Source organism: Simochromis diagramma, unplaced genomic scaffold (genome assembly GCF_900408965.1).
Source record: "Simochromis diagramma unplaced genomic scaffold, fSimDia1.1 OVJJ01000216.1, whole genome shotgun sequence".
Taxonomy (NCBI): Eukaryota; Metazoa; Chordata; class Actinopteri; order Cichliformes; family Cichlidae; genus Simochromis; species Simochromis diagramma.
Genome location: NW_024386883.1, coordinates 225,266 through 238,321, shown reverse-complemented (window position 1 = coordinate 238,321; position 13,056 = coordinate 225,266). Strand labels below are relative to the sequence as shown.

Sequence of the window (13,056 nt, the reverse complement as noted above, 5' to 3'; positions counted from 1 at the left end):
GTTGGATCTGTTTCTATATAATTTCTGGCAGCAATTACTACAAGATAATGAAAGTTACAGAAATGTAGATGTTTAGCTGTGTACTGAAAAAGTGATTATAGTCAGAGACATTCAGTGTTCAAATCACATTTAACTTTTTGATTTTATACATACAGGTTTGATGTCCAATAATATTACAGTTAATTTACATAAAATCTCAAAATGACTGTCGAGGTACAAAATAACCAAGGTGCTTCAAAAATTTACAAATAGACAAGATCACGGTATGCTGAAGCTACAGTAACTGGCCTGACTCATTATCTACTGTTTGTTCTGCAAGTCCACAGAAGAAATAATGCAATGGTGGCCCCCAAACACGAGACATGCCAGCAATCCGCTATGCAAAATGTCAAGTGACCCTATCTACCTGACCTAGTTGGGATCTAGCATTGAGTGATTATCAGATTGTTGCACAGCTATTCATTAATATCGTGGTCATCTGCATATGATTCAAGGCTATATTACAAAGCAGACAATAACTACTACGCGGAGACATTAAATAATGACACACTATAAAAGCTTTCGAAAGAGGTCAGTAATAATTACTTCACTGCGAAGTAGCAACTCCCGTCAACGTTTATTACTTCTAAATTTCTTCTTATTTATTTGAAGACGAGCAGTCTTCTCTGGACTGCAGTCTGTTTCTTGTTTTTTCATTCAATTGTTTTTTTTAAATTAATGTCCGCGAGTGTTTGCAATTCTCGCGAGAGTCTCCCAGCAGCCGTTTCCGTGGAAACCAATTCACGCACCCGCACTCTGTGTTTTAGCTGGATATTTCTTTGATGTTTAAATGTGGTTTTAAATACTTAGTTTCACAATGAGTAATGATTACTACGAGACTTTGGAAATAAATAGAAACGCAACAGATGCAGACATCAAAAAGGCGTAAGTCATTTAATACATATGAAACTCACATGTTTAATAGTGAGGCTTGTTCTGTTATTCCTCAGTTATTTCTTTCTCTTTCTTAGATATCGACGCCTTGCACTGAAGTTTCATCCGAAAAGAAACAGAGAGCCTGGAAGCTCCCAGAAATTTACCCAGTTGGGTGAAGCCTATGATGTTTTAAGCGACCGTAAGTGGAAGAATATCGAGACTGAAGTGTGTTTTATTTTGGAAACCGCACGGATAAAAACAATAAGGGGACACTCGATGATCACAGTCTAAGGCAAAGTCAGTTAATCGTGCTAAATCCATTTCAGCTGCTTTGGTGCAAATGAAAGTGGTGGCCCCTTATCCCTCGTGATTCAGTTCATTCTAGTGTTGGTTTTTGTGACTTTACTTTTCACGTCTGGTGGAATGACATGATACCTGCAGCCCATTCACGTTGCAAAGATAGTCAGTGCACAGCTGCTCCAGGACTGCAAATCAGGAAGAGCCGATGTAAGAAGGTGTATCTGTCAGCAGTGTCTAGAGTGTGGAGCTGCTAAGAGCTGGGCAGTTAGGGGCATCACCACAGCAGTAGTACCCATGTCTGTTCCTTTGTATAAAAAGGGGCAGGAGGAACATTTCCAGTGCTCTCGAAAATTACCTCAAGAAGGCAACAGATGTGTCTGTTTCTTGGCAAACTCTTTTATCACCTACCTAACAGCACGTGGAGGTCTGTGGAACCCTCCAAATCTGTCATACGGAAGGATCAGGCAGACAGCCTAACATTCACCAGTGTCTCAAGATCCTTTCATGTGTGTCACATGTCCTCACTGCTTGTGTGTGTCTCTCCTGTGTGAAGAGAACTGAGCTCGACTACCTGTGCAACCTGCATGGGCTGCATGTATGTCTCACTGACAAACAGCAAAAACAGTCAGGTTTTTGGGTGGGGTTGTCTCGTTGATGCCTCTCCAGCGTTACTTTCATTTGAACCAAAGTAAGCGAAACGGATTCACACGGGTTCATGTTTCCCAACTGAACAGACTGATATCTCTGAAGTTTAACTGATATACTGTGATGATCTATTATTATTCTTTTTTAAGCAGCACAAATCAATTGAATTATCAAAGGAAGGTGTACAACATTCCCGCGATAAGTGATTTTGCATTCGGTTGCAACCAGCAACCTTCCTGTTCTATGTAAATAAAACCAGAATATAGCCACCTGGGAGCCGGTTGAGTCAGTTATTTGACATTCTCACAGAGAGTGATTGCAGTCAGTCTAAGTCAGACTGAGATTGTTTGCTGAAAAGTTGCCTCCTCTCAGGTGACCTCTGCAACTGCCATCCAATCAAAATTGACCATTTGTGTTCGACACCCTCACGTTCTGGGCAACTGTTTCGTCAGTTGCAGAATGTGAAAAAATTCAATTCTATGAGCAGGCAGTCACTGATTCTTAAAAAAATATTTTGTAGCTGCAAGGAGGTTGCTGTCCTGTTTTTACTTATGAGCAGGAAGCAGGAAGCAGGAAGACAGGATAAAAGACAATGAGATGCATAAAATCATCTCAATATAAGATGAGTCCTACTGTTCATAGTACTCCCTGAGTATTTATATTTCTTTATAAAATATCGATATTTGGTGACTCTCTATCGATACAATATCACCATGCAAAGTATCGCAATGTATTGTATCTACCCTCCCACTCACGGTTTCAAACAATGCTATAGATAAACGCACAGCTACAACTCAGTTTAAAATTGGTTATATTATAAGCAATACTAACATTTTCGTAAAAAGAGAAGTGGAAATAACTGCAGATTTGTATTTAAAGCTTTTTGTTTAAAAAAAAACATTTAGCAGGAAACTGTTATAAGGATCAGAAATAGAAAGCTTTTTTTAAATACCAGTTAATATTAAAATAGTAATACAGGCTTATATACAGTGAAGTGTATTTTGGTCTGAGGAAAGGCTGTATTTATTGTATGCAGAATGTACCATATGTGTGTGAATCAAAGCCAATTTTCTGTGTGAAAGCTCGAAAAAAGGCAACTTACGACAAGTTTGGAGAGGAGGGCCTGAGAGGTGGTATTCCACTTGAGTTTGCCAGCAATGGAACTTGGTCATCAAAATACGTCTACCATGGGAATCCTGACCAGACATTCAAACAGTTTTTCGGGGGTGACAACCCATTTGCAGGTGAGAAAAAAACATAATCAAAGCCCGACAGTGAATGTGCGTTTTCGATTTTAATCCTTTAATCCCCCTTCTTTTTTTTCTTTTTTTTTACTAGACTTCTACACAAATGATGTGCCGCTTCAGTTCGGTGGCCTGCAGCCACAAGTGGCGAAAACGCAAGATTCCCCAATAGAGAGAGACCTTCATTTGTGCCTGGACGATCTCTTCCATGGATGCACAAAAAAGATCAAGATATCTCGCAGAGTAAGACATGTTTATATTTTCTCCCTCCCATGGCTTTTGTTGGATTCACTCATCTATAAGACTGCAAGCTCCTCATGGGGTTTAGAGTTAACTAAACAACAGCATTAAAAAAAAAAAAACGCCATCACAAAGACACACTACACTAACTACAGCACTGATTTTGCCTCATATATTGTGCGATGCTTTATTTATTTTACAGGTCATGAATGACGATGGATGCACATCCAGTATCAAAGACAAGATTCTGAGTATAGATGTCAAGCCTGGATGGAACGAAGGCACAAGAATTACTTTCCCCAAAGAGGGAGATCAGGTAATTAACCAGCCTACACATCATTTTAAAATGGGGGGGTTTGAAAGTGAGCTCATGAGTTGGTATAGTGTATTATTTTTATCCTTTTATACATAAATATTTCCTACAGCCTGAGTTGGGCTCGTGGCTCTGATGCCGTTTCCGAGCTATATGGCTGCTATAACCCAGAAATGTATTTTTTGCTGTAATCAATCCTAGGCTTCAGTGTGCAGTTAGCTTTAAAGGGAAATTTAGCAGGTTGCCATTGTTATTGTGGTATATATTGGTATATATTGTGGTATATTGTGCAGTGCAGCAATTAGTGAAAAGATAGTAGAGGTAAGCATTAAAAAGGCTGAATGCGACAAAGGAGAGGGGAATTTTTAACAAATTATAATTTATTGTACTCCTTTTTCTGCTATTGCAAGAATAACTGATGACTAACTACTTGTGAAGGTTCTCCTAAAATTGGCACTTTGCATAGACTGCACACAAGTACGTTGTTCCTGCAGATCTTTTATAGGTTCACTGAAATGGAACACGCTTACTACCAAAAGTAAGCATGTTCGGTTTTAACACCCGATTACAATAAGCAAAAGGTATTTTGCTTATTGTACTCTGGGCAATTTTAGCCAAAAGAAATTATGCGCTCAAAGCTATTCTTCTTATTACTCTGTTTTTTTTTATTATGATGATGTGTACTGACTGTACCACTGCCTTGTTTGTGTATATTCTTTCCTTTACCCAGGGAGGGAATGTATAAAGAACTGTCTCTAAAGACTGCTGCATGGTAATCTTTTTATCTTGTTTTGCTGTTTTACCTTCAGGGACCAAACAGCATTCCCGCAGATATTGTGTTTATTGTGCGACAGAAGACTCATCCTCTGTTTGTGAGACATAACAATGACCTCATCTACAAAGCAAAGATTACTCTGGAGATGGTGAGTCATGTCATGGATTGATTATTGGCCATGCAAAAAGGTTTCTTTGAAGCTGTAAGCTGATTCCCTTGTTCGCAGGCTTTAACTGGCTTCTCTGTGGACGTGCAGACACTAGATGGCAGGCTGCTCTCTGTTCTTATCAATGACATTGTCCAGTAAGTGCTTTCAGTCACTGTCTTGAAAAACAGTTTTTCCTAGTCTGGTTGTTTTTACATTTATGTAGTGCCAGAGTGCAACAACAGTCGCGTCAAAGTGCTTCGTATTGTAAGGAAATACAACCCCCCCCAAAAGAAAAAAAGCAGAGAAAACTCCAACAATTATATGATCACCTATGAGCAAACACTTGGCGACAGTGGGAATGAAAAACTCCCTTATAACAGGAAGAAATGTCCAGCATAACCATCTGCTGTAACACTTAATGATTATTGTGTTTTTATTTTGTGCATTATCTGCATTAAGTTTCCGCTCTCTGATTTGTTTGTCATGTCATATCAGCCCTAGATACCAAAAAGTCTTGTCCGGAGAAGGAATGCCGCTGTCCAAGAATCCTTCCCAGAGAGGAAACCTCATAATTACTTTTGACCTTAAGTTCCCCAAGACGCTTTCTGCTGAGAGGAAGTATCTGATCAAGCAAGCTCTGTCTTTTAAAGATTAATCACATTCCAAATACATGTGTAATCAGAATGATTGATTGGACTGTTCATGTGGCTACATGTCTGTCAGGAGAGAGCAATACTGATACATTTGCAAATCGTGTCTTTCTGTTTTTATTTGCACTTTGCACTCTGTCAGAATATTTCTGTAAACACGCTGGAAGATAACAAAAATGAAAGACAATGTGAGTGTGGTCACGAGCCCATCGAGAGACAGTAGAGATTACAGATAAGCTTTGCAGCTGTGATTCACTGCCATCATTGCTCGTTTCAGCTGCTCGTACGTCACAAACATGACCACGTTCCAGGACCCCAGGCGTAAGAAAGACGGGATAAACCTTAAGAAAATGGAAATGGAGGCAAAAACATGTTTGGTTTCATTTCATTCACATTAAGAGTTGTCAAATGAATGTGGAATCACTGGGTTACCCTTTGTAAAAAGCACACGGGCCTTCATTGGTCATCATGGCAGCAGCACAGTTGAGAACGCTGCTGTACTGGCCAAGAGCAGAGTTCATGTATCTTGTCTTGACCACATCAACAGGGGAGGCGATCACTGTTGTGCACAACCCCGCACCAAAGGCTGATGCAAAATGGCAGGGCAGATTATCTGTGGAGTGCACAGAACCCAGGGCTGAGTGCTATATCATACACATGCGTGATGTTGCTGTGAAGCCACTGTGTTTTACCTGTCAGCTGCGTGGACCTAAGGAGCATATCCTTGATAAAGTCATAGGTCACCAGTTCTGTGCAGTTAACAATAGCGTTACGTGCAATGTTTGGAGCTGTGCCTGTGTGACATCGAAAACAAAGATGCATCATAAGAAATGAAGCAGCAGCCTTTTAAAAACACGCATTTTGGAAGCTTGAGCTACCTTTCCACAGACCACAAATGCCTTCCTCCTTGGCAATCGTCTTGTAAGCATCCACTGTGCTACAGTAGCGCCTGGCACGGCCAAGACATCTGGCCTGTGCCTGGAAGCGAACTTTCACCACGTCTGTGGGCTGAGCAATGGCAACCGCCAAGGCACCTGTGGTAGATCCAGCCAGCAGCCGACTCCCAATGCCCACATCTAAACCAGGGAAGAGAGAGATGTCAGTTGAGACTGGTCAAAATTTCCCCTCAACCAAATAAACAACTGTCAGAATCCAATCACAGATGCTCACGGTCAGAGCCTTTAGTGTAGAACTGTTTAACAGAGTCGTAGAGACCAATTCGGACAGACGCAAAGCTCATCTGCCTCTGGAGTCCTGCCACCAGCCCACTGTAAAGACTCAGAGGACCCTCAGTACGCACCATGGTGGCGATGGTGCCGAACACCCCTCGATACTTCACCGTAGAGCCGCTCCCTGTAGCAGCAGAGCCTCTGGCCTCTCCTTGGATCTGTGCAATGAAAGTTCAGGCTACTAAGGTTACAAGAATTGGCTTTGTGTTTGTTACACAAGAATACTTTAATACCTGCAGTCGCACTTTGGCTGTGTCTAAGGGAAAGGTGAGCAGGTCAGCGATGCAGGCTGCAGTTCCTGCTCCCACAAACTTTACAGCTGCCGAAGGTGGCACATCTGCAGGCCTGAATCCAACCATTTTCCACAGTGTTTTTCAAAAACACAAGCGTTGTATTTGTGAACGTGAACACGACAAGATGTTCCTGCAAAATCTGACAGAAACAAATTTCACAAACACACTGCATTCAGAGACAAATGTTTTTTATTTAAAACTGCATCTCTAAATTTGACACATGAGAGTTACATCCCATCAACAAGACAAGTGTTGCTTATTTTATGGATCTGCTTTACACACTTGATCCTGGCTTCTTTTACTCACTATGCTAGTAATCAAAGGAGCTTGCAAAGAAAAGTGTCTGGACTTCTTTAAGTTACTTGAAGACGTTTCACCTCTCATCCGAGAAGCTTCTTCAGTTCTAAGGTCAAATGGTGGAGAGTCCCAGATATAAACCTAGTGGGAGTAACCCCCCACAGAGGGACAAAAGGACCCCCTGATGGTCATCTAATCGCCTGAGCCAAAGTGTGAAACTGGGTGTGGGTCCCAATCAGCCAGAGTTTTGGGTGAGTTCATTGTGAAACCTGGCCCCACCTTACCATGCGAATTCCTGAGATCAGATGGCCCAGGATGTGAGTGGGCGTTAAGGCGTCTGGGGAGGGAACTCAAAACTGGATTATAGATGGCAGAGAGTTGGTGTCGTAAACCACCGCCTCTGTTCAAAGATGGTCGCTCACAGTGGACATAGATGGCTTCTTTCACTCCTTTATCCTTAAGATGCAGATGGACAGCTGAGTCTTGTCCTGTGGAGGTGGCTCTTCTGTGTTGTGCCATGCGCTTGTGAAGTGACTGTTTGGTCTCTCCAATGTAGAGGTCTGGTCCTCTACATTGACAGGACCTCTACATTGGAGAGACCAAACAGCTGATTGGGACCCACACCCAGTTTCACACCTTGGCTCAGGCGATTAGAGGATCATCAGGGGGTCCTTTTGTCCCTCTGTGGGGGGATACTCCCACTAGGTTTATATCTGGGACTCTCCACCATTTGACCTTAGAACTGAAGAAGCTTCTCGGATGAGAGGTGAAACGTCTTCAAGTAACTTAAAGAAGTCCAGACACTTTTCTTTGCAAGCTGCCTTGACTACGATGACCTGGATGACTGAGAACCTTCACAGACATATGCTAGTAATGCCTCCAGCTGGTGTGTGCCATAAGCTCATTTAACACCTCTATTCAGCAAAAGCAGCACCCCCCCCCCCCCCCCCCCCCAAGTACAGGCTTTAATGAGACTGCTGTTCATTATGTTCTGTGTACTTGCATGGTTTTAAAAAAGAAGCATTGCAAATTTAATAAAATCTAATTTTAAGTCATTAAGTCTTACCTTTATAGGAGCAGTTTGCGACAGATATTTTAGAGATCAGGATTCTCTAAAGGCGTCCCTCTGGCTGAACTTTGTCCCAGCTATGAACAACTTTTCTTGTTTTTCCATAGATTTTTTAACAGCAATGAGGCGTATAATCATACTCCAAATCCTGCATAAAAGAGTCATTTTAAAATCAACATAGCAATCCAACAAAGCTTTATTAATTAATAATATTAACAGGAAAGTAAACAGTAAAAGTAAAAAGATAAAATTTGCCTGTATTGTGATATGATTTGTAGAGTTGAAAAGCCTTACCAAGGGACAATAACCAAACCTCTCGTCGAATCTCAGACAATAAGTGGAACAGATGCAGGAGCGGGGAAGAGGTCGGCCTCTTTAAATACTGCCCATGATGCTGTTACATCATAGCATGGCATGTGTTACATGGTGGGGTCCCACCCCAAATATGTGGGCCGACTGTAAACCTCTGCGTCGGCACGGCACAGAGTCTGCATTTGTCATGTGTGGGAATGCGTTTAGTTTAGAGCACGCCTTCCTTTTGTCTTCTTGACTTCACAATCAAATGCATCATGTCCCCAAACCCACATTAATGCACAAACATTAATTAGATCTTATTCCATAAAATCAATGTTTTATCTTTGAAGATGGATTTTTAAATTTGTTTAAACACATTTTAATCAAGCCAGTAATTTCTTTAGGTGGTCTGTGCAGCAAAGACTTGTAAAGTAAATGCTGAGTCATGATGAAAGTACAAGAAGCCGCGCGCATGTACACTGCACCCCAAATTGTAGCCATATGTTCAAACCGGTAATTGTCTCACTGCAGCTTTTCGTTAAAACGTGTTTCGTAACTTGTTGTTCCTGCATTTAGTAGTGAGCTGGAAGGTTGAAACACGCAGTTAGTCGTCATACAGTATTGTTTGTTTAAATGGCAGAACTCCAATCCAACTATGCCACTGTAGGGGACTCCAAAAAAGTGCAGCGTTGTATTTTTAGTGCCATGTTGGCAAATACAAGGACTGTAAATTTCCATGTTATGAGTCAGTGCATGGGTGCATGTTGTCCTGCATATGTAGTGGTATGGTGGCGCTATCTTTCCATATCTGACTGACCCAGTTATGGGACTGCAGCAGCTGAACCAGGTGTTTGGATCACAGAGATTCATCATGAACTGTCATAAAAATATAAAATGTGAAGTGATTTTTTTTTTCACATTTATCCTAAAAGGTTTAAATGCTCATTTGTGCTATTGTTAGCTTGGATGATCTCAATAATAAGTGCAGTTTATTTTTCCTGATGATTATCCTGGGATAAATTATGGAAAAAAGAAGTGATGGATAACTGATTACTATATAAACAGTATATTTATACTGTTGATTCCCAGTATATATATTTTATATATCAACCAGTTATCCATCAATTATGTAGTAACTTATCCATACCCCCATATCTGCACTATATGTGTGTGAGATAATATGCCAGTGATCCAAGTGTTCGTCAGAGTGATGGCCTGTGCAAAGAAACTGCACAGATATCGTACCTGGTAAGATCTTTTTCAGAGACCTATGGAAATGATACAGCACTCAAAGAATTATGGAGTTGGAAATGTAATTCATAAATGAAAAAAAAAGCATATTTTAGGTTTAAACTGGTGGTTCTGTGCCAAAAGAAATGCTGGGAGGTGTGTTATGACGGCCTGTTTCATGATTTGTTTGTTGTAACAATTCATTTTTATTTGTATAGCCCAGTAGCACATATCATGTTCAAAGGGCCTCACAGGCATAAAAATATATTAAGAAACAAGGTCACTTCCATGTTAAACAAATAAGCAACCCATCAGAAATACATACATGCAAAAAAATCCATGAGTGAAAAAAATTATATAGTAACATATGAAATCTGGGACGTAACAGAAGCAGAAGGCCAACATGATACTGATGAAGAAGACATGCATATGGTCCGTATTACCATGTGTAGGTACATCTCTGTAAATGTGGCTGAACTCCGGAGGCACATTTCAGGAGTATTATTATTAAGTGGAAGCACTAATAAATGCTAGATTTTAAAAAGGAGGTATATTTTTAAGAGATCAGCAGCATTTGCTTCCCTAAAATTCTGAGGCTTTTCCAGAAGATTTTAGGAAATCCGCATTCCCAATTTCTCCCTGTGAGGAGTGTTGTATATCTAACAGGTTAGGAGTGGGAGTCGGGATGTGAAGTGACATTCAGAATAAAGTTACAAAGCAACGCTGGCATTCAATAGCAGACAAAAGGATGGGCGAAATTACAATTTTTCACTAATTAAAGTACTTTATTTCACAAAATACACATGACTCATCGACCAGCAACAAATCATACATACTTTTCACATCTAGTGGCAAATACATTAAACTACAACTACAAAAGGTAAACAGTGTAAACAATCCAGAAAGACATATTGTGGTCATTTTAAGGTATGTAATGTTGGACATAAACTGTCTTCTGCTTTCATGGAAAGCCTAAAGGAAGTAAAAACTAACTTTACAGCCTAACATTATTCACGTGATTATTTCATTTAAACATAGAAGTTTACACCAGAAGGAGCTTCTTGTAATGGAATTTCTGACCATTAAAATGCATGAAGCCTCTGTAAGGTCTAACCTTTAAATTATTTTAAATATTGCAACAATGTCCCTGAAGTCTTCCTGCTCAAACTCTTTCTAATGTCAACTCTTGTGTTTTCATGCTCCTGTATTTTCAGGTCTCCAACCAAGAGTCGTCAGTAGTCACCCCTGCACTGTGGTGTGCGTTAGGCTGTTGTGTTTTGCGGTCCTGAGTTGAAAAAAACAAGTCTGACTAGTTGCGGTCAGAACGGAGACTCCCAGTACTGCTGTGCCCTGCTCATGCCTTTTTTAATTTGCTCATAGGTGACAAACATCACAATGTTCCAGGAGCCGAGTCGCAGGAAAGAAGGCATGAACCTAAAGAAGAGGAAAGAAAGACAAGTGAAGAATTATTCAAAAGGACTTTTGTAACATCTCTGCTTGCCTCGTGGTCATGTTAGAGTGTGTTTACCCTTTATAGAAAGCCGTGGATCCTTCGTTTCTTAGCATTGTGAAGGCACAGTTGAGAGCGCTGCTGTACTGGCCGTGTCCTGAGTTCATGAAACGTGTTTTAACTACATCCACAGGAGAAGCCACAACTGTGGTGCAGAAGCCTGCGCTGAAGGCGGCCGTGAAGTGGCACGGCAGGTTGTCTGTGGGAGGACAGAAGTTTAGTCACAACTTTCACGTTAATTTGACAGACATTTGAGCGATGTTTGTCTGTATCTTTCAATCATGGCCTCACCTGTCATTAGGTTGTACTTCAGGATGAGTTCTTTGATCATGTCGTAGGTCACCAGCTCTGCGCAGTTTACGATGGCGTTACGAGTGATGTTTGGCATGCATCCTGGAACACAAAAGAGGATCGTAACTGTCAGAACAGCCGAGGGCATTTTCATATAAAGATGAATGACTTGAATGCAAAGCAGGTACCTCTCCACAGGCCACGTACACCCTCATCTCGGGCAATCGTCTTGTAGGCATCTATGGTGCCGTTGTATCTCCTCTCGCCGTCAGCCAGTCGGACCTGGGCTTGAAAACGCACCTTTACCACATCTGTTGGCTGTGCAAAAGTCACAGCCATTGCCCCGGTGGTGCAGCCCGCCATGAGCCGAGCAACGATCCCTGCACCTGTGTGCCATACGTATGTTGGTCACAAAGAAACAGTGCAATAGAAGCAGACTTGTTGCTCGCTCACTGATACTCACTCTCGGTGCCTCGGGTGTAGAATTGCTTCATGGAGTCGTAAAGGCCGATACGGACAGAAGCGAAGCTCATCTGTCTCTGCAGGCCTGCCACCAGTCCATTGTACAGACTCCTGGCCCCCTCTGTGCGCACCATGGTGGTGATGGTGCCAAACACGCCCCGATACTTCAGTGCACCAACCCCTTCGGCTATCTGAGACTCTCCCTGAAGCTGCACGACATGATGCAAATAAAAGAGGATTTAATATGACATCTATCATAAGGTTAAAGGCATCTGGTTAACACTGTTTGTCTAACCTGCAGTCTGACTTTGGCGGTATCCAGTGGAAAGGTGACAAGGTCGGCAATGCAGGCTGCCGTGCCTGCTCCGAAGAACTTAACTGCCGCAGAGGGCATCACATCTTTGGGTTTCATGCCAACCATTGCTGCGCCTCAGCTGAGGACATGAATGGAAAGATATGCTCTTACGATCCAAAGACCTTTGGTTGTGTAACACAAAGCACCAAAGAACATCGCTGCCTGGACAACCAAATATGGGATATAACCGTGTAAAGTAAAAATAGACTACATGCATAACTGCTGATATTTTCTTATATTACACGACTTTTGTTTGATCTGTTTAAAATGACTAACTGTGACAAACCTGGGTGTATTTAGTGCGCTGGATGTGCTGGAAATATTTTCATGCTGTTCATGCTGAAAGTCATACAAACCTGTGAGTAAGGATTATGACAAGTTTCAGGTTTTCTCAAGAAACAAGCTAGTCTTTCGAAGTACTTCTGTTGTGGAAATGCCTCGGGCCATAAACTCTCCTCGAAACGAGCCAGTGAGCATACCACCACTTGCTGCAAAAACAACCATATAGCACAACTCAGCAAATCATCATTCACTCAGTTTTAGCTGAAAGCGACCCACAGCTTGAAGCAAATATAACTGATATTTTCAATTAACTGCCAATAAAAATTCACAGAGTTAAAAAAAATCACAGCTATGTTGATATGGAAGGTTGTTGTTGTTTTTTTTTTTTTTACCTTAATAGTTTTCCAAGTAAATTATAATCCAATTAACAGGAAAAATGTATACAGTCCTCTTTGATAGTTAATCCTATACGTTTTCTCGTCTCCTGTGTGCCTACTGTTCCAGTATGGAAGAA

General features: G+C 41.3%; 3 protein-coding genes across 5 annotated transcripts; 1 reads left to right on the top strand and 2 right to left on the bottom strand.

Annotated features, from left to right (window-relative positions):
• Positions 1-29: 29 nt before the first annotated feature.
• Positions 30-5,337, top strand: dnajb13 (DnaJ heat shock protein family (Hsp40) member B13). Its single transcript, XM_040032717.1, has 8 exons — positions 30-924; positions 1,011-1,114; positions 2,943-3,104; positions 3,199-3,347; positions 3,547-3,660; positions 4,467-4,580; positions 4,659-4,735; positions 5,076-5,337. The coding sequence occupies exons 1-8, from the start codon at positions 857-859 to the stop codon at positions 5,233-5,235; spliced, it is 948 nt and encodes a 315-aa protein (XP_039888651.1). The 5' UTR covers positions 30-856; the 3' UTR covers positions 5,236-5,337.
• Positions 5,338-5,354: 17 nt separating this feature from the next.
• LOC120734136 (mitochondrial uncoupling protein 2-like) lies at positions 5,355-8,545 on the bottom strand. Of its 2 annotated transcripts, none has more exons than XM_040032718.1 (8): positions 8,413-8,545; positions 8,116-8,266; positions 6,693-6,891; positions 6,401-6,617; positions 6,109-6,306; positions 5,923-6,024; positions 5,663-5,843; positions 5,355-5,571 (listed from the first exon to the last, which is right to left on the bottom strand). In XM_040032718.1, exons 3-8 carry the CDS (start codon positions 6,816-6,818, stop codon positions 5,457-5,459), a joined length of 939 nt encoding a protein of 312 aa, XP_039888652.1. In that variant the 5' UTR covers positions 6,819-6,891; positions 8,116-8,266; positions 8,413-8,545; the 3' UTR covers positions 5,355-5,456. The 2 variants fall into 2 exon arrangements, with proteins under 2 accessions (XP_039888652.1, XP_039888654.1); XM_040032720.1 differs by having other exon boundaries at positions 6,705-6,891.
• Positions 8,546-10,400: 1,855 nt separating this feature from the next.
• LOC120734137 (mitochondrial uncoupling protein 2-like) lies at positions 10,401-13,056 on the bottom strand. Of its 2 annotated transcripts, XM_040032721.1 has the most exons (8): positions 12,935-13,056; positions 12,617-12,748; positions 12,201-12,339; positions 11,907-12,114; positions 11,632-11,829; positions 11,444-11,545; positions 11,171-11,351; positions 10,401-11,076 (listed from the first exon to the last, which is right to left on the bottom strand). In XM_040032721.1, the coding sequence occupies exons 3-8, from the start codon at positions 12,324-12,326 to the stop codon at positions 10,962-10,964; spliced, it is 930 nt and encodes a 309-aa protein (XP_039888655.1). In that variant the 5' UTR covers positions 12,327-12,339; positions 12,617-12,748; positions 12,935-13,056; the 3' UTR covers positions 10,401-10,961. The 2 variants fall into 2 exon arrangements, with proteins under 2 accessions (XP_039888655.1, XP_039888656.1); XM_040032722.1 differs by lacking the exons at positions 12,617-12,748; positions 12,935-13,056 and having other exon boundaries at positions 12,201-12,362.